We start from the raw sequence: 22,945 nt of genomic DNA on the forward strand, positions 1-22,945 counted from the left end.
GGGGGGGAAGTATGGAGGCTGTTACAGGCATTGTTCTCTGTGAGGAATGGGATGAAAGGTGAAAGATGACAGTAGACAACAGAAGAAACTTTTTCTTTCTTCTTTTAAATAAAGACACAGATAAACAGAACAAGAATAGCTGTGCAGAATCATGAGAGATCAAGAAAAGGCTTCTAAGAGTGACTGTCTGCCTTTATCAGGCAGCATAAATAAGATGCTTAGTAAAAGGCACACTAAGTAAGCTGATGACTTACAAGAGTTAGAAGAGTTTAAGAAGAGCAGAGAAGATATTTAAGAAATAGTTTGCAAATGCATTAGAAACACTAAAGAGATGCAACATCAAACCAGAAAGAAGGAAAAATAGTCTGACAAGTCTCAGTATCTTTTATCATGTGTATTTGAAATACAGTTTGATTGTCACAAAGGCAAAGCAGAAAGTGTGCCAGGAAGGCAGTGTCATTTTGAAAAATCTACTTTAATTATATCATTTAAAGATGCTCATCTCTACACTAATTTCTTTCTATTTTTTACTAATAAAACCTAAAGTCTGAGGTCACCATTCCCCCATTGCTTTTCCCCATCCAAGGAAAAAAAAGCCAAAAAACAGAAACCCTAGAAAACAAACCACATTACATGACTACAAATGGGACTCTTGGTAGTTAGGTATGAATGGAATTCCACCTTACCTAGAAATGTATGAATGATAAACAGACTTATATTACACCTAAATGGGAAAAAATTGAAAGGAACTGTCAGCATGGATGAAAAGTGAAATGTACAAAATAATACAGGAGGTAACAACTATAACGTTCCAAGATAACTTAAGCTTTTTTTCCCTACAGAATACCAAATCCTTTAGAAGAATATTTGATACTTCACACAAACATGCTGATGTAGAACCAACATTCTCAGCTGTCTAACTTTTGCCCAGTACACCACTGCATCTCGATCCCACAGAACAGTCAGAATACTGATTTTTTGCCAATCTAACCCTGTCTGATTGATCTTTATACAAGACAGACTTTCTTTAGTATRCCAAATTTCTCATTAAAGAAAAACCAACGCGATTCTTGATAGTGATAAAAGTCAGTTACTAATGATAAAATGATGTATAAAACTATACCAGAAGAGTGACATGTCAAGCTGCTGTTAAGACTTTCATCCAAAGATCAAGCAGTTTTGCATGCCTTTCACTTTTTCATCTGTCTTTATAAAAAATTGAAAGCTGATGTTTTAAGAACTAAATGAATACAAATCTGTCATCGTCCCAGCTTCACTAAATATAAGCATTTACTATGACTGAAGAACTGAAAAATACCTATCAGAAAGAACACTTAGCCCTCAAGGCTGAATTTTAAGCCAGGTATCATAAAGTTAAAAATTCAAAGTTGAGGACTGACTTTTTTTTATTTCTAACCAAGCACTGACATGTGAAGTTTAACCTGCAGCCATCAGGATAATGATAAAGAACAATTCTAAGGAAAACAAAATAAACAAACAAGCTAGTTGAGATTTGTCAGACTAATTCTAAACTGAAGTCTGGCCAAAGAACATTTGAATATGACCTTTCTAAAGGGAAACTATATTATCAGCATTACACAGAGGTGCCATTAAAAAACAAAGGCACACAGTTTGGAAATTATCTTAGTGCAGGTTGGAAGTCGAAACCTACATTTTCTTAACTGAGGGAGACATTAACTTCTCTTTTAAGAGAAACCTGAGTGCTGAAGATAATGAAAACACTGCAGTCAGAAGCTAGGGTGTTTGTGTTTTGGTTTTTTTTTATTTTTTAAAGTAATTTATTGATCTCTTTAAAAATTATTATACCCTTAGCTACACTGCTCATTATTATAGTCTGTGTTGACTGAGCAGACAAAAGGCCTTACCTTAGGGTCACTCTCTGCATCTTCCTCTTCTTCTCCCTCCTCTTCTCCCTCCAACTCCTATGACAAAATAGAGATAAACTAACAGAAATTAAAACGGGTTAAAAGTGCAACTTTTTGTAATGGACAAAAAGCAAAGCAGCAAATTAAGTTAGCACTGTATTCTGGGGTGTTTCAGATGCCAGCACTGGGCTGATTTAAAAGAATTCAGCATCTTCTGAGTTTTAAATAAAAAAAATCTTTAAAAGATTATATAAAGGTTTCCGTATGGCTTAAGGCAGCCACCACCCTATGAAAGCTGCTGTTGCAATCTCACAGCAATTTTTAAACTTCTACCTAACAAGGTATTCGGAATTTGAATTCTGGTAATAGCTGTGTATTTTTGTTCTCTTTTTTTTCTGGTTTTTTTTTTTTCTCTGTTTCAGTCTCTCTCCAAATAGTCTGTTTATTTAGATTACTGCGGACAGGCTAGGCATTCCCTGTGCAGGATTTTGCAGTATTTTTACACTCAGTTTTACACACATCTAAGTGATAACATCTTGCACTGGAGATAGATTAAAAACACTCATACACACTTCCAGCTTAAAAAATGAAAATTCAAAAATGTTTAAGTCACTCAACAGCCTAAGAAAGGAGATAAAAGAGATTGCATGCTGAATGCTGCCAGCTCACATCAGATCACCAGCTTGATAACTTCTGATGTACTCTGCTATAGTGAACCTGACAAAAGTCAGGTATGTTCCTTTGACAAATTAGCAAGAACAGCATAGTAAAAGCAGTRAAGCAAAAAATTTAAAGGATCATTCACTGAAGTGTGGTAACATTTAGGGGTTTTGTGCAAAGCCTTTCACAATATGTTTATATTCATACAACACTACTGCAAATGGACCAGAGTTCCTGGTATACTAGAAATTCCAGCCTAAATTAAGCCTTTATGCTGAGCAGTTGCACACTTCCCTTTTTTTACTTTACATTTAGTAAGACCCAGTCTTCAAGCTTATTATGATTAAAAGCTGACAGCTGAATTCCACTACCGTCTAAGGAACAGATATTTATCATGCAGCACTCTAGAAAAAAAAGCTTGTCTTTAAACTTTCACTCGTGTCAGAAAACAGCTTTCAAAATACTAGGAAAAAAAATAATAAATGCTCTTGGCAGAAAGTACTTTTATGAAGAGGAAACACCAGCCACAGTTTTGTGAGTCATGAATGCTGAACTCTTTTGGAAAAGTACCATGCACAAGAGCATTTATGAACAACTATTTTCTGTTCCATATAGAACTATTTTTGGCACTGGAATGCAACAGTAATCAGTTATCGATAAAAGATGCAGTGTGCATCTCACCTCCTCTTCACCTTCTTCATCTTCTTCAAACTGAAAAAGAAACCCAAGGTGTAATTAGCTCTGGTAATATTTGTGTGAAAACTTCTGCAGTAATAAGTGCAGCATATTCAAACACTGAAACTAAGCCCCTTCCAGAAGCAGATTAACAACTTATAGCAAATTGAATKATTCTTTCCTATCCCCAAGTAACAGGAATTTCTTCAGGATTGGCTTTTTTATTATTCCCATGTAATTAATATTTCACACCAGTCTAWCTGGAAAAGGAAAATGTTTCTATCTACATGCTGACTAATAAACAAAATGCTAATTGCATACATACGTTATCATCATCCTCTATAGCTTCCCCAGTGAAATACAGCACGGCACGAGGGACTATCCTTTCACGGAAGAAGTGTCCAATTTCAAAATCTGCTGCTAAAGTGAATTCTGAGTCTTCATCCTGTATAAGGCAAGGCAGTTTGAGTTTTCTACTGCAAATGTGGTGTACTACAAAGAAGCAGATGAAAATATTTCAAAGTAACAGGTTTGGGAAAACATCATTACTGTCATCACCAACCCTCACGTCACAGGTACATTCGTCATACTCAACTTTGTAATAAAATCTGAAGTCTAAATCTAGATTTGCAAAACTGAGATTTTCTGTACAAGTTTCCAGCTTTCTACTTAGTGCTGTCCTGCTGAGGCAACTTCTACTAAAAAGCTCATAGGCTTGGCTGGCTCTACCATCTAACGTTACGGGACTGTTCAGAATGCTCCAGATTGATTTTTAAAGAAGTCAGATACCAACCACACACTGATAAGGAAAATAATGACACTCCCAACAGCAACCATTGGAGATGTTTTGGATCAGCAAGTCATGTAACAGTGAACAGTCAATGGATTACTTGGAAAAGTCAAGAGTATCTTTCATTCTATCAAGGTGAAGCCCAGCTTTGTCAAAARCAAAAATAACARTAACAATACATAATACTTGATAAATGAATCCTAATAGTCACTATAGACAGATGTGACAAAAAGGATGTGGCAAAGAGCAATTGTGGCRTTTCAAAAACTTACCAATGACTCTCCATCACCAGATACTGCAAAAAGAAGACAACAAATTTAAGAAAAGCTTGTATAGTCTCACCCACCTCAACATTTAAGATGACTAAATAGTATAAAGTCCTTCTCATTCCAGAAAACACTGAGGTTACAAAGACTTCACAAGATAACTATTAAAACTATAATGACAAKGCAGATTCATCTAAATGAAATTATAAGAATTTCATGTATTGTAGTCACAGCATCAAAGCTGTCATTTGGATGTCAGTGATTTTTGCACAGGAAGTACTATTTCTACAAAGATGGGCTCAGAGGGCATGCAGACCAACACATTTGGTTTCTATATTAATACAATACCTTTATTTGGCTAGAGCACTACAAATTATCTCCTCTTCCACAGAACAACTGGTACCAAGCAGATGAACATTTTGACAGGAATTTGCAAAGCATTGTTGAGAAGTGCCCCAGTACTGTAACCAGCATGGACCAGGGTGGGTGTTTTGTTTGTTTAAAGACAAAACCAGCCAATTAAGCAACAACAATAAAAAAATCTAATCAATGCAAAAAAACCTAACACAAATCAAAATGTAATTTCCCTTTTCTACACTATCATGTGATCTACTGTGAAAGTGATCATTTGGCTCAGTCTGTTCTCCACTTGAAAATGAAAGCATCAACTGCCAGCAGATGTCACAGTCTTATCTTAAACAGCTAATTCCAAAGTGCTCTTTGGGTATTCAAAACAACAATATAACACCAAAAGGAGACAAATCTCCATCCCTTCCTCAAAGCAGCAACAAAAATTAGAGGACATTTATGTACCAAACCACTCTCAACTTTGGAAATACACATCCCATGTTTCTTACCCCACACATATGGGGATTTAGAGTGGTAATTAGGAGGGGCAGGTAGTTCATAATAGCCCATGACAGAATCAAGAACCATTTTGTTGAGTACATCTCTGGAATCGCAGAATAGTTTGGGCTGGAAGGGACCTTRAAGATCACTTAGTTTCAASCCCTCTGCCATYGACAGAAACACCTTTTATGAGAACCATGTTGCTGAAAAACCCTTTCAGTCTGGCCTTGAACATTTCCAAGAACGCAGCTTCTCTGGGCAAACTGTTCCAGTGTCTCACCACCTTCACAGTCAAGAATTTCTTCCTAACATCTAACCTTCCTTCCTAACAYCTAATCTAAACTTTCCCTCTTTTGGCCTAAAGCCATTCCCCTTGTCCTGTCACTACACGCCCTTACAAAAAGCCTCTCATCACCTTTCTTGCAGGACCCCTTTAATCCACAAAATGAACTACTTCCTCCATCTATGTTTGCAGAAGAGGACAATKAAAGATGTACCAAGAAAAAAAATAATGGTTTTGGAATACATCCTAATTGTTTAATATGCAARTATACACCTAACATTAGACTAGGAGAATGACAAAGTTATGTATGGAGCATCAGGAATCACAAATTAATCACAAAAGAAACTACAGGAAGTTCTTCACTTGACACAGAGATTTAAATGAAACCGCTATGCTGTAACTCGACCAACAAAGGAATGCATTTCTTTTGCATGTTAGAAACATCAAACTGATGGATGGAGCCATCCTGTGGTAAAACAGGTCAACTTCTTTAAGAGATGCTACATGAGACTCTCTCCATACTATGAATCCKGTTTACAATGCATACTTATTGGCCAAATTCTACAGAATAACATCAGAACAAAAGGATTTGTTTGGATGGGCAACAGTTTGCAATCTTCTAGTAAGCAGGCAGTTTACAATGCAGCAGCATAAATAATTTGAATGTTTAAGCCAAATAAATACACATATTAAAAAACCAACATATTTTAAGTATCCTAAATTCTAAATTTCCAAGCTTACCTTTTATTGGGCTGAAGAAGTTAAAAAATGAATCRTTGGGTACTTGTTTAGTAATTGTCCGAACTGTGCCTCGGCCCTTGTGTTTCTGCTTCTTCTTGATGGTTTTAACTGTAACATTTTTTCCTTTCTTCCAGTCAATAGTACACCTAGAGACAGCAAGTGAGAAACAGCATTTTAACCCAAAGCATCARGGAAAATAAGGAACTGAGTAAGAGCAGCTACATCAAAGCCAAGATGGCTTATCACACTCTGGGAAAAGCTAGYTTTACACACAATGGCAACTGAATCYACTTGACAAGATGTGAAGTCGATCACAGTCCTAGAGATTATGTGTATGTTGGACATATCAAATATTTCCCTAAATGATAATGCTATACAAGTTTGTCTTAGCAGAATAATCACTGCCCCCATTCCACTTATAATTCAACACCTCTTTGGCCCAACAAYTGGACTTCTGTAACCAAGGACAGGATTAAGCCATTTCAGAAAAAAAGATCTCAGACCATTAGGAAACAATACACTACATCCTCTCACTACAGGTCAAGGCAGTATCTTTCCAGATACCCTAATAATTTGGATGTGTATGTCAGAGCTGCCTGAAGAGCAATGCTCAGATTGTGCTTGGCTGCCAAGTCATCAAGCTGAAAAGAGCTCCATTCTCAGTTCCATTCTGCTGCTGTACAAAYTGACACTTTATACCAATGAAAAGTCTCTCCCCATTCAAGTTTTACCCAAAACTGCACAGAGCAAACAAGGAGTGACTAATTCTCCTGAATGGAAATAATAGTGTCACAGTAACCCTTAAGTGTCTGAAAAATATCTTGTCCTACAGACAGATGGCCAAAGTCACCAGTTTTATCCATAACCTGTCTAACAAGTCAGACATGTTTTCCTGCTCTACTTGTACCATATCTMACACCTTCATCAGAAAGCATCAACTGAAATCCTTTTGACAAATCAGCAATCTAGGAGAGCACTCCTCTGTAGTACTTAAACAGAAAATATTTTTTCAGTAATTAATGTAAATTTTCTTCAAAAGGGAGTAGTCTGTTACTTCRGCACAACTTTCACTAAACATAAAGTATACGTTTTGCCTCACTGTAGGTGAATAGTCAATTCAAAAGCCAACATGTAACACTAAAAAGGCTTTGAGGTTGTCAGGATGCTTTCAAAAACCATTTCACATTTCTTAAACATTAGTTAAAAAACCCCAAAAACTAAATCACCAAAACACATCCTACATCCTACAAAAAGGTAGGGAAAAAACCTAAAAACCAAATAATCACCAACAGAAAAAAACAAAAAAACTTAAAATGCTAAGAAAAATAGGGCACAAAAGCCTTTTTTTCCTTTGTGTCAGCTCTGCTCTGGTTTGGCACTGAAATTTGGTTATAGAGCAGAGATCATGGATAGGAAGAGAAAGGGTAAGGTTAGATGGAAGGAACAATTCTTTTACCCTCAAAAAACTCTAATGTGGTATTCAACTCAACAGACTTCCAGAACAGACATGAGAATTCACCATCCAAAGCTGTTTTCTGAACATGTTTTGAAATAAAAAATAAATAAATAAAAATTGCTGCATTAGCCACAGCTATCAGAACCAAATTGTGTGATGAGTGTGTTCCAGCCTCAAGAACAGATGACACAAATGACCAATTCCTGCTGGACTAAAAATTGCTGAGGAGATGATAATCCAAGAGAGTCTAAGGCCAGACTGAGGAGAAATATAATGACTAAAAATAATTTTCTTATTATGTGGAAATAAAAGGATTGTTACCTCAATTAGAGAGCTATTACATTTCCAATGTGTCCAGTTTAAAATGTACACTATATTAAAATATGCCTCTATTTATGCATCTGTTACTTCTGCATGCTAAGGCTAACATCATCATCCCTACAAACACTGCCAGTTTTGATGATAGCAACAATTTTATCTTCATTGACCATTATCATAGTGAGCAAAAAAAAAATACACATTTTTACTTCAGAAGCTTTTTTTAATTTCAGTTTTCCTTACCCCTCACAATCAACTATTTCAGGTCCTTCAAATGAAAAGGGATCTGTCTTGTCTGGCTCCGACTTCATCTTGTACGTTTTTGTCAGGACTGAATTAGAAAAGTAGTCATTGGGCCCAAAGTGGAACTCTAATGAGAAAGACTGGAAGAAATTTTATGTTACCACTAACTTTAATCTATGAAATAGTGCATCAACATAATTAATTAAACCCTGAAAATACAAAAAAAAAGATCATTTGATGGCAAATATATATTTCAAACTACAGCAGAAGGAGGAACTTAAGAATGTCAACCAATTTGAAATGTGCAAGAAGCTAGAACAAACTTGACTTAAGATTCCAATTCTAAGAAGTCTGAGAAAAATCTTGATTTCATTTCATATGGAATCCTCTCATCATCTTTGTACTAGGGATGAAGGAGTTGTTATTCTGAAGTCATTTTAACATTAGAATAAGAGCATGTGGTTCTATTACTCCCTCAACCATGACTAACATCATGATTTCAAAGAGAAAATCAGACTTTATTTCTGATTAAAAGAAAACTTAGATTGCAGGAGTCTATTTAAACAGTACACTGCATCAGGAACCAGAGGGGTTTTTTTCCATTTGATAATAAAAATCCTGCAAAAGAACACTGACTTAATAAACTGAATCCTACAACCAACATGTCTTAATAGGTTACAGCTTGAAGCAGGTTTTTCATGAAGCAGGTTGTGTTTGAGCCTCTGGTGGCACCCAAAAACTGTTCGAAGAACATTTTGTTACATGGAGAACAAAAGGCTCCAGTTACAGAAACACACAGCATCAACAGTGCATCAGTTTTCTGACCTGTAAAGCTTTCTGAACTGCTTGCACAATGCTATATATGCTCACTTTGCACTCAGGATCAACTATGAACTTTTTAAAGTAAATCAAAACTCTATCTGTCTTGGAACAGAGGAAATAAAGGATAAAGGCTTTTGCAGCATTGATTTAGACACCTGAAGGGGGGAAAGGCCTGCAGGTCAGCTCAGCACAACAGAAGGGCTGAAAGCCAAAGCTCCCAGCATCTGCCCAGCCACAGCATGTGTAACAGTTACSTTAAATATTTTATTTACTTCCTCAGTAATATGCCTTAAGAATTAGCCCTAATCTGCATACAAAACAGATTACATAACTGCCAAAAGACTAGCCCTGAATAAACTTCCCCAGGCATTCTTCAGACTCAGAAAACTRACTGCTGTCACCAAGCCTGCCTTGCCATCCTCTTTTTAAAGGCTATTAATGTGCAGACAAGATAAATATAACTCGGGACAACAGCCTGTTCATCACAGATATTTACTCCTTAGTCATYTCCCAAAGGCCCCTTAATCTTCCCAAGACCCCATGAATCTCCTCACATGACTGAAATCTGCAAAGATAATGGTTAAGGAGTGATGGAGACTAGTGGCAACAGCAGCCTCCCAAACCCCACGCTCACTGTTTAAGGAAAGGAAGCCAGTGGGACCCAGCAGTACACTGGAATATCTGTGTTGACCTCACATTGCCTATTTTACTGCCCTTTAAAGCACTTCAAGACAGCTGTATGGTTTGGAGGCTGTCTTCAGCTAAGGCTAATCTCTTTCTGGCAAACATGCTCAGGGGAAGAGTTACAAACTTAGCTTATCCACTACCAGTGACGAACATTCATACCCAAATAATCCCATAAAACATCACTGGGCCTATAAATAACCAACCAGTGGCACAACAGYATGCAGGATCCCAAGGGCTAGCAAGACAAAAATATCTGCACAGACTGCATTTCAGCATTTCATTGWATACCTGCTAATTAGGAGGCAAGAAGCACCAAGCTTCACATAATATTTGAAGTGTTGCAATAACCTTTCCAGTACTCTTTATTTAACACCTCTGGGGTTTTTTTTAATCAGCTATGTTCTCATGAAGTTCAAAACAAGAAAACTTCCTTTTTTTAAGCTATGAAGATGCATCATTCAGGTCTGAATACAACCTGGGATCCTGATGTCCAAATAAATATGTAAAYAGAAATTATAATTCTAAAATACACGTAAGTTTATACATATGATTATAAATAAGTAAAAGCCAATAGAAATGGAATCACTTATGCTTCATGCAGATAAAAGTTTCCATGTGCAGGCTACAACAAACAGGTCTTTGAAGCACTTTAACTGCAGTCATGTAAATCCACTTTTGGAGTACCATAACTATAGTTCATTGGTTTCAGTCAACAGTAAATCACAAAATTCCTAATTATCATGCATTTCTTAAGCAGCAAAACCTAATCCCCAGCAGAATCGGTGCACCTATGACATATTGGATATGTGAAGTTGCTTACAGTACAAGGCTACCACTGCTGCACCAATTTTCAACAGAGAAAGAACTGCAGATAAGACAGCAAGACACAGCTGGAGAACAGGTTTCACTCAAGCAGTTAAAAATGCATCCTTTGTCTCCAAATACAGAAGGGACAAGGAATTTGTCAGCCTTCTATTATTGGATTTAATGTAGCACTGGAATGGAACCTATTTACAGAAAAATGCTGTCAAAAGGTTACGAACAGTGCAAGACCAGATAAACGCATTATTTTAAAATTTCTTCAACTTAAGGTACTATAAAACAAAGCTGAATGAGAACATAAAAATTATCTAGGCAAAAAAATCTATTCCCATCTCATTCAAATACCACTGAATAGATATACTTCAAGATAAAACTTCTTAGAATACCTAATTTTGTGCTTAGACAATTAATTTCCTTCAAAAAATTCATGGCCTCTCCTTAAGCCCCAGCCATCTTTAGAAACTTAATTCTGTTTTTCTCTGCCACACTGCTTTCTTGCCTATTATCAGCTCAAGTGTTTCAGTACTAACAGAAGAAAGTAAGAATTAAAAAACAAAACCAACTTGTTATTAACCATTAAAGCTATTAACCATTAAAARCTATTCTGACAAAGTCCTTCCACTTTTCTTATGTGAATCTTTAATGAATCTTGTCTTGCATTTACTTCAGACRTTGTCAGAAGACCGTAACTCCATAGGACTAAACAAAACATACCAAATATAAGGAAAAAAGCCACAGAAAGGAAGTATCTGTTGGCTCCCATTCCATCCTTCTCCTTGCTTTCCTCTCAAAGGGAATTAAAAGAATAAGCATTGTCTGCATAACATAAATTAAATAGGCAGCACAATTTCTTTTCAACACACACAGTTCTGTGTTTCTGTGCACTGAATATACACAAGAAAAAGCAAAAAAGCAAAGTTGTCCTCTAAAAAAATACTCCTTAGTTACACTTTCAAAATACCACCTAATATATTTGCTATCCTTTTCAACAGGTACAGTATCCATAATAATTWTTGATCAGTATTACCAAGTCACATCTCCTTTTGCTGAAATATTTGATACCAAGAATTTTTCCCACAATTCATTTTAAAATTAAAAGCAGACATGTAATTATATTACCAAGAACAGCTATACTAGAATTTGAGAAAAAGAGAAAAAAGGGAAGAAAAAAATGGACAGAACTGAACCAGAATTTTAATCTAGAGTAATGTCAGAGCTGTTCAGGCTGAGAATGGAAGAGCAAAGGGTCATGAAAGCTGAAGATAAATTTTTAAAAGGCAAAGCATGAAAATATCATCTTGAAAGAAACCTCCCCCCAACACACTTCAGCCAAAGAGATTTGAATAAATATTTTGTTCATCTCATTACTACAATAGTCCTGAGAAACAAGCAGAGAAAACTCACCATAGGCTGYCCTGGTTCAGAAAACTTGACTTTAATATCCTGCAGATGTTTCAAGATAGGTTCATCATATTCCTAAGAAGAAAAAAAAAAGTAAAATTCTATTCAGCAGGAAATATTTAGAAGAACAGTCGCTTCTAAAGAAAGAATCAAACCTTGCAACTAATTCAACAATTTCAGCTGAAGTAAAGATTTGGATCTAAATCTCTTAATCATAGCTGCAAATACTATGTGCCAAATTCTCAATTAGGCCTTGTCGTCAGTAAAAAAAGCTKCCAGGATGTATTACTGAAGATACAGTAACTTCATTCAGGGTATTTATTGCTAGTGAGATTCACAGGAAGACACACGCCAGGGAATTTTTCTTCAACAGCATTAAAAGCAATTAATACAAGTGCATGCATAACTACATAAACTGTTTAACATGAATTCAACCAATCCACAGGTATTCTTACAGCTTGCAAAAGTAATCCTTCATGGACTAAACTAAAAACGCTTGTCCATCATAAGCCTTTTAAGCATCTTCAGGGATTCCAAAGCCTCAAAGATTCAGTGTCTCACACACATTCCACAAGGATTGACTGTTAATGGGAGAAGCAGCAATTCATTTAACACAACAGAAGCTGCTCATTTCAGAGCAGAAACTTACTTGTACTAATTCACTTAGCATATCTACATTCCTAAAGATAGTAAACCAGAAGTCTGGAATTCCTTTGACATTTGTCTCTTCCGCTTTTTCGTCTATTACCACTGCATTTTTCAGGTCTCCCTGGGAAAGAAATACAGAAACATCTGAGAAATTAAATTGTGACTTTTATATATTCAATAAACACAGATATAGAGGTACAAAACAATTAGCATCTCTGAAGCTGTATTTAAGGAACATCTGAAATCTACTTTTTTCTCTGCAAATGAAGTTAAGAGATACAAGGTTTATTTACACAATTAAAMATATATACATTTAATTCAGACTTACTTTCAACTCATTTGAAAGTCTTCTACATGAAGACTAAATAGATCATGTATCAGCTTCACTGATTTGACAAACATAATTAAAACATTTTCTATCTTTTTATAAACAGAAAAAATAAAAATGCACTTCTATTTTTCTGTTAATCTCATTTCTGTAGCTCTATAAGCCACATAGAGTGTTTCATCTAAAAATTTAAAATAAAACTTCACCCTCTGAAATGCTGTTTTAGCTTCTCCATTTTGCAGACTACTCGGTAAAGATGGTTTTCATGGGTATTTTTCATTCTTACACTGTATCATTATTACTGCTTTGAAAAACAGGATGCCCTCCATATAACTGATGTCAAATGTTATAAAAARGAATGACTAAATAATTTCTCAATCCCAAACAACCCTGGAAATTCAGTCTGAATTAGTTGTATTGCACCTTTCCTTTTACACCACTAGGTAGCAGCAGGTATTTAGGATGTTTTGGCAATAACTTGGATCATGAGGAACCAAGAACACGAAGCTGCAGTTTCAAGAATATGAAGCAGCAGTTTACCTTCCCATCTAGACACGCTCCTGATCTTACTGTGTGGAATAGAGCTTGTCAATGCTGTATTTACACAAAGCCTAAGGAATGTTTTTTGTTCACGCACATGGAGTACTGTGTCATGCTAAATCTCAGGAGATCAGTAAAAACAAACAATTCATTTTGAACAGAGAACAGCATACACAAAAAAAAAAAAAACCCAAACAAAACCAAAAAAAAAAAACCAGAAGAAGTTCAGGCTAAGGAAAAAAATGCAAAGAAAGCCTGACAGAATGGCAAACAGTTTTCCAAGTAGGTCGCTTTTCTGAGACAAAGCCTGAGCACACATCTCCAGAAATGATGCTGGGAAAGTAACAGGCAGCCTACAGACTATATTATACTCCCTAAACCTGGACAGCTCCTACTCAATAGACAAGTAGGAATCCACCAGCCAGCACACATTTTATTAGATCAATTCTGTTTTATGACTTTGTGACAAGTGTCTAACCTGTATTTATGAAAATTAAAATTAATGATGTCCCCAAAATAATGGGCACAGGCAGAGGACCAACCAGCCTTTTATTATCCTGGGGTTTCATGTAGCACTGGAATGGAACCCATTAGCAGGAAGATGCTGTTAACAGGTTACGAACAGTGCCAGCAAAGGCAACTCCTCAACTCCCTCCAGTTACAAATTTGAAAAAAGGCTAAATTAACAGTTTAGAAGCTTTCACTGGATCGAGCAGTGTATCMATCACCAGAACACATTCCTAACACAAAAGCTGAGTCTTTCAATGGCAAGAACAGGAATTCAGCTCTGACAATCTGATATATCTGTAGTTCCTGATCCAGCTTGTACTCACAGCCAGTTTTTCTTCTTCCTCATTTTCACTGTGCCATTCTGCCTCTGCATCTGTGGGTTCAGCTTCCCCATTAATAAACTCTCTTCTCTGTGTTAAAAAAATCAAGAAGGTAATTAAAGATATAAAACTATATATATGCAACCAGAATTGATAGAAACAAAGAAATAAAAATTATGCACACAGTTTTCCCACCTTATCAAAAAGAGGCTGATAGAGTGCTGCATATTTTCTCTCTAAATCATGAACTTCTTCATAGAATTTAGCTTCTATATGGGCACACTTCACCTGGAGCTTTTTCAAGGCATCAATTCTTCTTATCACTGCTTTTGGAAAACTAAAAATCAAAATTATTTAAGGTTAAAAGTTAGTTGCCTCAGCATTATTTCCCATATTACTGCAATATAGGCTGCTCATAACGACGTGCAATTTTTAAATACGAGGCTTATGTCAAACATACATGTTTCTTCAAAACCTATTYCAAAAAGTTGAAAGAATCCTCTCCTACCCAAGTTCTTCTCAAAGGTGTCATCGTCTGTTCCATTCCCTGGGGCCACTACCCTCCCCGTGTAGTTCAGAGATCTGAAATTAATACCTTTGTTTATACCTAAACTTTGAGACTAGATTTGTGTTGATCCATCTATGAAAAATAAGAATTGTGCATCCTACAGGGGAAAGTTTTGGTTCACAAGTCACACTCGGAAAGCACAGACTGCCAATCTGCACTTTAAGTGATTAAACATTTAGATACAGCCATGTAAAAAGAACTCTTTATAGAACTTTCTTCTTTTCTAAAAAGAGGTCTACAACCAGCTGTTCTCAGTCAGGAAATAAAAGCTTARGTATTTACTAAAGGCAACATTTAAATCTACTTTACAGTCAATAAACCACTAAGCTTCAAACTAGGAGTAGACAGGTCCTCAGCTTTCCATTAAATCCTGGACAGCAATCTTATAGAAATCATCAATCAATCAGTGTACCACATGCCCTGTCAGAACAAGGGTTACAGAAGGAAACAAAGGAGGGATGGGGAGTTATTTCTATCCCAAAAAATAATGGCCACAGAAAATACTGAACTGGACAAAATTTTGGTTTTGCAATTCTGTGTAAGCTAAAACCTGACTCTTCCAGAAGTAAGCCACTATGATGGGTTAAGTCAACCATTTTTCTTAGTGAATCATTTATTCTAAATTCCTACCTTAATTACACAGTAATAACATTCTATTACGCCCTCACTCTTTCAAGAATTTTATTACGTCCAGTACTTACGTTTCAATGTAACTTGAAGGAGTAAGCGTTGTGTTGTCAAGGCGTTCTTGAAGAGCTGCGAGGACCTGTGGATTTTGCATCACTTGGTCTGCCAGCTTTTCTATGAAGACAGGAAACCACTTTTAAGCCAATCTGCATAGATTTATAGTGCTTTTGTCATACAATGTCTTACAGAAGTCATAGTAAAAATATTCACTATTTTCACACCTCAAATAACACCACTGTAGTTGACTAATAACATAGTTACTTCAGGACCAGATGTCAGGAATATAAAGTTGGACAAGGGTAGTGAATGCACTTTTTTCTTTGCAAATCCATCAGTTGCTTTTACAAGCAAGTAGTACACCGACCACATAAGCAAATTTCCTGGTTTCCCTTTATGGAAGAAAATGCAAAACAGGAGTTTCTTTATCCTCCCTCTGTATTAGCTGTACCTTAAAAGCCACATATAAATTTGAAAAAGGAGAACCACTGAATTACACTTCCAAGACATCTGTTTTCCACTTAGCGTGACTCCTGAGAAAACCTGTCAATTACATTGTGTACTGTACTACAAAGCAGCACAGCACTGTGACCTTGAAAACTACTGATTTTTTACATCAAGWTGATTTTACAACCTGTACAACTCCTCAATCATCACAACACTTCACAGAGACTATTTTCACAGGAGGTCAGATCTAAAATGCTTCTGGTTAGGAGTTAAAAACCCCTATTAATATCCATGCAGGGTTTCRTGGTGGGAAGACTTTTGCTTTTCACATCTTTCCATTCTTTCTCAGTGCTCTTTTCCTCAGACATTAAGAAACCCAATAAATTGCACAGCACTAAAATGGTGAAGCCTTCACATGGTTGCGTGTTGCTTTTCTTTTCTTATTTATTTGGGGTTTTTTTGGTTTTTTTTGCAATCCAACTTGACTGTAAGAATTATTCAGATAATTCTTCTGGTGTCTACCAGTTCTCATWTGATTTCCAAGTGCCAGTCAAAAGGCTTTCTTAAAAAAAACAAAAAAAGGTAATGAGGGAGACCTTAAGAACATTCAGTGACCACATATATGAAACACATTTCACCATAGATTACAAATTTGAATATTTGGCGAAATAATGGAACTGTAGCTTTTCTGGACACAGAAGCATTAACCTRAAAACCACTATTCAGCAATTATCTGTAGACCTTTCTCCTGGAGAATAAAAACTTACAAGAGGACATATTCTAAAGATGTACTTTCTGAGAAACAAGACAGTAAAAAACCAGCATACATACAGAACTGCTCATTTTGATAATTATGTTGACAAAAACTACACTTTGTTACAAGCCAGTCTATGCAGGCCTTATTGCAAGTGTCGTGGATCACTTCATGTAATAAAGCACCACAGTCACAGCATACACAAAAATACAGCCTTCACTCTGGTTTTGGCTGCAATAAACAYGGAAAACAGAGAGTGAACAGTTCGCCTAAAAAACATTGTTTTGCTTTCAACTGTGAACACATCTTTAGTTTTGACTGTAAAGGCTCATTCCATTTCTGTAATGCTACCTACTACAATGTATTTTTTACCTTTTTTGTTGGTTGCATTTTTAGCAGCCTCCAGGGAATCTGAAGCAGTATCTTCTGTTTTACTAAAAGAATTCAAAAGGTGACATATTAAAATAGCATTACATTACAAAAATGTTAACATTTAAGAATAAATTATTCTGAATTTTCAGTTTGCTACAGACATATTTTATAGATAAGTATGCCAATAAAAGACATATTTATGTTTTCAAACTTGTGAAAACTCAAAGTTTTGGACATGACACTAGATCTCCTAAGATGAACAGAGTATAACTCATCCTATTCCAGATAAGGTAAGGAATAGGTACCAGGTAAGGCAAGGCCAAAAAAAAAAAAAACCCAACAAAAAAACAAACCAGCATCAAAACAAAACATCATAAGCTCAAAGCAAAAATCTTTGACAGATAAATTCATCTCAGAAAGTGAATGGCTGGCCATTCATGTATAGAAGGACACTGCACAGGAAAATGTTATACTCACAAATGAAAATAYGAGACACTTTTAGTGTAAGTGATGAAGAAAAACATGAGAAAGGATGCAGGTCCAGAAGGAAGATGAACAGGAGATAAAAGCTGTTTCAAGCTTCTCTAAGAAGCTGTTTTGACTACAATATTCACTTCTACACCATGTCCCCATCTCCCTGCTACAACATCTTCCATTAAACTTCCTGTGCTGGAGAAAGAGAGGGCCCAGCATGAGTCAACAGCCAGCCAGCTCCYTGTGCTCCCTGCCAGTTTAGAGGTCACAAAATGCACATTTGTGATACTGCTGAAATTAGCCCTAACTCGGACACAACACCAAAAGAGATATCACATATGAAAATGGGTGTTATCAGTTACTGGACAGACCAGCTTATCCAGCATTGCAAGCCTCAGAAGAGCAGCAGCTCATATGGATTTGCAGCACTTCCATAACACTGTTATTTGTTCAAAAACACTATAAAGAGTAGAAAAAAAGGTGGCTTTTGCATGCTTAAATTACACRGATTAGAGAAACACTGAGGATCAGTGCTGTCTTCAGTTCTTTAGAACACTTTGAGAAAATATTACYGTTTTACTCTTATCCAAGTTTGGGACTCCACACTTCACAGGTTAAAAAAAMCCCAAAAAATCCTCTTGCAGAAGACCAGATATACAGTTGGCTCTAACTACCTTGAYTTAATTTCAGGAAAACAGAACAACATACCTGTTATCTGCCATCTGTGTGTCTGTATCCACCTGCAAGTTGAAAAACAGTGCTTAAAAATATTTGAACAATAATTTGTTTACCTCAACAGAAGATGAAAATAGAACAGGTCATGTTTAAAACCTCAATACAAATTAACARCTTCTGGTTTTGCTAAGAAATTCATCATGCATAATCCTCCATAGTAAATAACTACCACAATACCCAATCCAAATTGAAATTTGTTCAGTTTTTAACAGTCTGTCAGGTGGTTTAACCCTGCTAGAACTTTTTCTTTCTGTTAAGTATWTCAGATACTAACACATTTCTACTCAATCAGGGTCTTCAGTCTGAAGACAAGTGCCATAGTTTCCTAAATTAGCTCTGCATTCTATCAAAAAAACAAACCAAAAAAAAACAAAGGGGAAGGCATAAATGTATTATTTTCTAGTTCCTTGACAGTATCACTGTACATAATGAATTTTTAATCTCTGCCTATATAGAATACTTGAGCTGAAAACAATGAAAGTTCAAATGAATTAATTACAATAACTTCCAAATGACTTTTATCTTTTATCACCCAAGCATAAAAATATGTTTCACTTCACTGTCTAATCAGTTATTTTTGCGAGTARCTGCTTCTGCTGCTCTACAATGTGCCTAAAACTGTTGCTAGATAAACAGAAAAAAAAACCACTGAAGAAAATTATTTGCCAAGAAAAGGGAAGGGAAGAGAAGGGGTTTTGACAGTAGCTAGGAAAGCAAAATCCCCTACATAGAGATTTGCCTTGACTTTATTTTTCAGGAGTCAGAAAATGAAAAGGAAAGAGAGAAATTAAAATCTCATTATGAACAATGAYTGGAACCAAGTTTAGCACAGCTACCCCAGCCCCCAATATCTAAATTAGCTCTCCTGAGAAACCAGAGTGAGCCAGATTGTCTAACTTACTCTGCTATTCTTTTCTTTCTGGAGTGAAACAGCCAACATATGTATATTTTAGTAACAGAGTTTGGGGTTTTTTACCCCCATTTTAAACAGCTGATCACACATTCCAGTAATCACTACCTACGATACAGAAGCACAGGTGKGTATTTTCCACCACCAAGCTTTCAAGAAAGCAGACATTAGTCTGCAAGTCAGATTCAGAACAAAAAGTAGCTTCAATCATTTGTAAGAGTTGAATTTCTCCAATTCTGTGAARGCCAAACACCCTGATCTCAGGCCCAGCTTCCAATAGAGGGCTACCAAAGAAGAACCTAAGTGCTAATGCCAACTTGAGCGGCAGCCCAGAGATTGCATGAACTCTTCCATCTGGAAAATGCTGAATCCTGCTCTAAGCTGCAAAAGCAACGCTTTCACAACCACTTCAAATAGAGCTGAAAAGCTTTAATAATTTTTGACAGTACTAACAATAATCTTCAGATTATTCCACAGGAAGTTGTTTACATCTCCAAAATAAGCCCATGAGCCCATGCTACAGGTTAAGCCCAGGAACAAACAAAAGGGGCTGCTGGCAGAGTAGGTGTTCCACCAGCTCACGCAGATTTATTTCCAAACAATTCCTCTTGCCTTAAACATCACAAGAGAAAGTAGCAATGCCAGCAGACATCTGCTGGAGCAAAACAGAAGATTTTTACAACCTTACAGTTGAAGAAATAAAGGGGTATAAATTAAATCTTTCCTACCACAGCAACCAAAGGCAGGGGGGAAAAAAGATACAATCAAAAAGGTAAACCAGAGCAAATTAACCTAATATCAAAGTTCAGCCAGCAAGTTATATGATCCCAGTCACTATATGAGGAGGYAACAGTAAGCAACTAAAAATGTAGACTCACATTACTTAAAAATTATCCTCAAAGACTTGTGRCTTCCAGCCTAGACTCAGTGACAGAGCTAATGGTTAAAGACTTTACTCCACATATAAATTCTTCTGTAAGGCTGTTTGTGCTGTATTTCCTGCAGGGAACTACTTCTCAAGCCTGCTGAGGGARCACAGATCCTCATTTGTGTTTGGAAAACGTAGAATCATGTTTTAATAGCAGTTGAATTCACCTCCACTGGAATAGACATGAACTGGGCATGTTCTGACAAAAGCCATTCACCCAAGTAACAAGAAACAACAAAAAAAAGAAAAACAAGAAAAAGCTACACCATTCCCTGGTGCAAATATGTATTTTAAATCTTGTTCCACTCCCTAAAGTTGTGCCTTTCACAACTAGAAAGTAAAAACAAGTATATCAATAAAAAGTTAGAAGCAACTTCCTTGGAAAGCAGCTTGTGATTCCCAGTTTCATTCCAGATGTCTTGCACTGACTTCACCACCAGACTCACCCACAAAACACTCAGGACAAGCTGGTGAGGGCAGGGGAGGGGAGCAAAAGGAAATTTTAGAGATAAAAGTGCACACCAGGTTGAAAAGGTACAGTTGCAAAGCACTTCATGTSCATCATCTTCATCCCTCTCCAAGCAAGTGAGCTCAGTTTACAGCCAATGAAGGCTTGAAAAAGCTGTCAGAACCCAATGAAAYAACAGCAGAAGGCATCGTTATTATCGTTATGGTCACCAACATTAAGAGGCCAAGTCAGTGCCTCATTTCTTCTGGACAGTTCACCGTTTTCAAACGGCTCACGCAGACGAAGCTTTGGGGACAGAGGAGACCAGATCAAGCCCCTGAGCTACACAGCAGGCTGCTCCTGCAACCTGCCTGGCACAAAGGACACACCATCAGTCGCTTAAAACTGCAGGAAACTGTAAACTTGACACACACTAGGACAGGAAGAGCTCATTAAAAGGACAATATCCTGAAGKACACAAATTCAAAGGAAAAATCTATACACTGGTTGCATGTACTCGTAAATAAAAGTGTACACAGAATAAATCTTCTCCGCTTTGTTGTACARATCTTCTAAACACAACTAAAACACAAAGCAGGAAACTGAAGGGCTCCTSAACTCACAGGAAGACTCCTGCCCACAGCTGTTAAGTGTTTTACGTAACTACAACAAATCAGAAGGGAAAGTTACAACTTCCGTTTTAGAGCCACTGAGATGCAACCCCGTGGGAAGCCGCAAATGTAAACTCTGCCACTTTGTGAAAAGGTAATAATAACAGATCAATAAAAAATAGTTGAGAAAAACTCATTAACCTACCCCGCACATCAGCAATACTCAGGCTCACTTCGGAAATTTCCTTACAAGAACACTATTTTGTTTAGAGATGACGTCATAAAAATTTGCCTAGTGATTCTGGTTTCAGAATTTCCTATATTATCATTCCCTGTAATTCCCATAATCACTTCTCTACCTTTACATTTTGAAGCCTCGTGAGCAGCTGTTACAGGAAGGGAGTCTGGCAAATCCTACGGGCACCAGTATCACGCGTAGTAAACAACTGCAGCAGCAGAGGAAATTTTAAACAGGTCCTCAACTGGCAGACAGGGAACTCGGAAYGGAAAACCGAGCGCCCCGAATCACTCGCCACACTGCTGGAACAGAACACCGAGACTGAGGTCAGGCGAAAGCATCGCACCTCAGCCAAGCGGCGAAGGCCTTGACTCAACCCCAGCACGGCGGCGTGAGAGCGCCGGGGGCACCGCTCACCACAAACAGCCCTCCCGCCCTCCTCCCCCGCTCCCCCGGGAGGGCGGGGACAGGGCGGGCTTGCTGCCAGGCAAGCGCGGCCATACATGCGGCCGGAGCCTCTGCGTTCCCCGCCGCCAGGCACGGAGCACCGCGGGCCCCCTTCCCTGGGGTCCAACTCCTCCAACCGACCTGAGCCGCCGCGGGCCGGCCGCAAACCCCTCCGCGCCGGGCGGCTGCGGCCGCCGCCGTGCTCCGCCCCTGAGCGGGCCCAGGCAGAATCCCCAGCCCCGCGCTGCTTCGACCCGTCCGCTGTCCCCGCCGGGTTCCCGGAGCGCAGGGCCCAGAGCCCGGGAGCGCCCGCCCTTACCTGCCCGCGCCCCTCACGCCGCAGAGGCCGCAGCGCCGCCGGGCTCCTCGCAGCCTCCTCGCTCGGGCAGCGCCGCCGCCAACAAGGCCGCGTCCCATTGGCCGCCGCGCGGGCCYCTCCCTCAGCAAGGGCACCGCTGATTGGTCCCGGCGGCTCCGCGGCCGCCACGCCGCACGCGGGCCATGTTGACTGTCCGGCGGCGCGGCGCTCGGCCAATCAGAGAGCGCGGGCGGGGGGCGCGCGGGGCCGCGGGCGCGTGCAGGGCGAGCGCGTGATGCAGGGCGGGGCGGGGCTCGGGGGAGGGCGCGTGCCCGCGTCTTTAAAGTGACAGCAACACCMTCAGCCTCCTTGGCTTCTCCAGCGCTTCCAGCAAAAAGTTATCATCAGTAATCTGCAGGAACTTCCTGSACTGTGTGTCCCGGGCCGTGCTGTCCCTCCAACAAATCTCAGGGTGGCTGGAGTGCCGCAGAAAACCAGAGCCTGTGACTGTGAGGCTGTTCCCACCTGCCCATAGAAATCCTCATCAACCTCCTCCTCCTCCTGACCAGGGGCCCTGACCCAAATACCCACAACAGTGTCATCGTATCAGCCCTTAATTCTCATCATAAACTCTCAACTCATTCATCTGTCCGTGTGTAGAGCTCRAGCRACTCCACCACCTCATCTCTCTGACTGGTCCTCAAAARTACACAGGTGTCCATGACAACATTCCAGCCATGTGGGCTATCCCACCATGTCTCAGCAATCCCAGCGAGATCTCTCCAT

The 22,945-nt window shown here is 38.4% G+C and overlaps 1 protein-coding gene and 2 non-coding genes across 5 annotated transcripts in view; all 3 read right to left on the reverse strand.

Moving 5' to 3' along the window:
* Positions 1-22,293, reverse strand: part of NAP1L4 (nucleosome assembly protein 1 like 4) — a 28,205-nt gene extending 5,912 nt beyond the window's left edge. Inside the window, exons 1-15 of one of the 3 annotated variants that reach the window (XM_057369233.1) lie at positions 22,181-22,293; positions 18,253-18,284; positions 17,072-17,132; positions 15,515-15,616; positions 14,441-14,582; positions 14,249-14,335; positions 12,549-12,668; positions 11,903-11,974; positions 8,168-8,307; positions 6,151-6,296; positions 4,284-4,306; positions 3,547-3,666; positions 3,228-3,257; positions 1,887-1,943; positions 687-724 (exon numbers count right to left, since the gene is read on the reverse strand). In XM_057369233.1, coding sequence (XP_057225216.1) covers positions 719-724; positions 1,887-1,943; positions 3,228-3,257; positions 3,547-3,666; positions 4,284-4,306; positions 6,151-6,296; positions 8,168-8,307; positions 11,903-11,974; positions 12,549-12,668; positions 14,249-14,335; positions 14,441-14,582; positions 15,515-15,616; positions 17,072-17,132; positions 18,253-18,284; positions 22,181-22,278 — 1,236 coding nt within the window. In that variant the 5' untranslated portion in view covers positions 22,279-22,293 and the 3' untranslated portion in view covers positions 687-718. Of the gene's footprint in view, positions 1-686; positions 725-1,886; positions 1,944-3,227; positions 3,258-3,546; positions 3,667-4,283; positions 4,307-6,150; positions 6,297-8,167; positions 8,308-11,902; positions 11,975-12,548; positions 12,669-14,248; positions 14,336-14,440; positions 14,583-15,514; positions 15,617-17,070; positions 17,133-18,252; positions 18,285-21,535; positions 21,717-22,180 lie in introns of all 3 variants that reach the window. The other 2 variants (XM_057369235.1, XM_057369236.1) reach the window with 2 other exon arrangements.
* Positions 10,606-10,726, reverse strand: LOC130575419 (small nucleolar RNA SNORA54). Its single transcript, XR_008965561.1, has one exon. It is a non-coding gene; the product is annotated as a small nucleolar RNA SNORA54 (small nucleolar RNA).
* Positions 13,919-14,045, reverse strand: LOC130575420 (small nucleolar RNA SNORA54). The gene has a single exon (XR_008965562.1). It is a non-coding gene; the product is annotated as a small nucleolar RNA SNORA54 (small nucleolar RNA).
* Positions 22,294-22,945: the final 652 nt, after the last annotated feature.

The sequence above is a fragment of the Malurus melanocephalus genome, unplaced genomic scaffold, assembly GCF_030028575.1.
Source record: "Malurus melanocephalus ecotype Western Australia unplaced genomic scaffold, MMel_1.1 scaffold_106, whole genome shotgun sequence".
NCBI classification, from domain to species: domain Eukaryota; kingdom Metazoa; phylum Chordata; class Aves; order Passeriformes; family Maluridae; genus Malurus; species Malurus melanocephalus.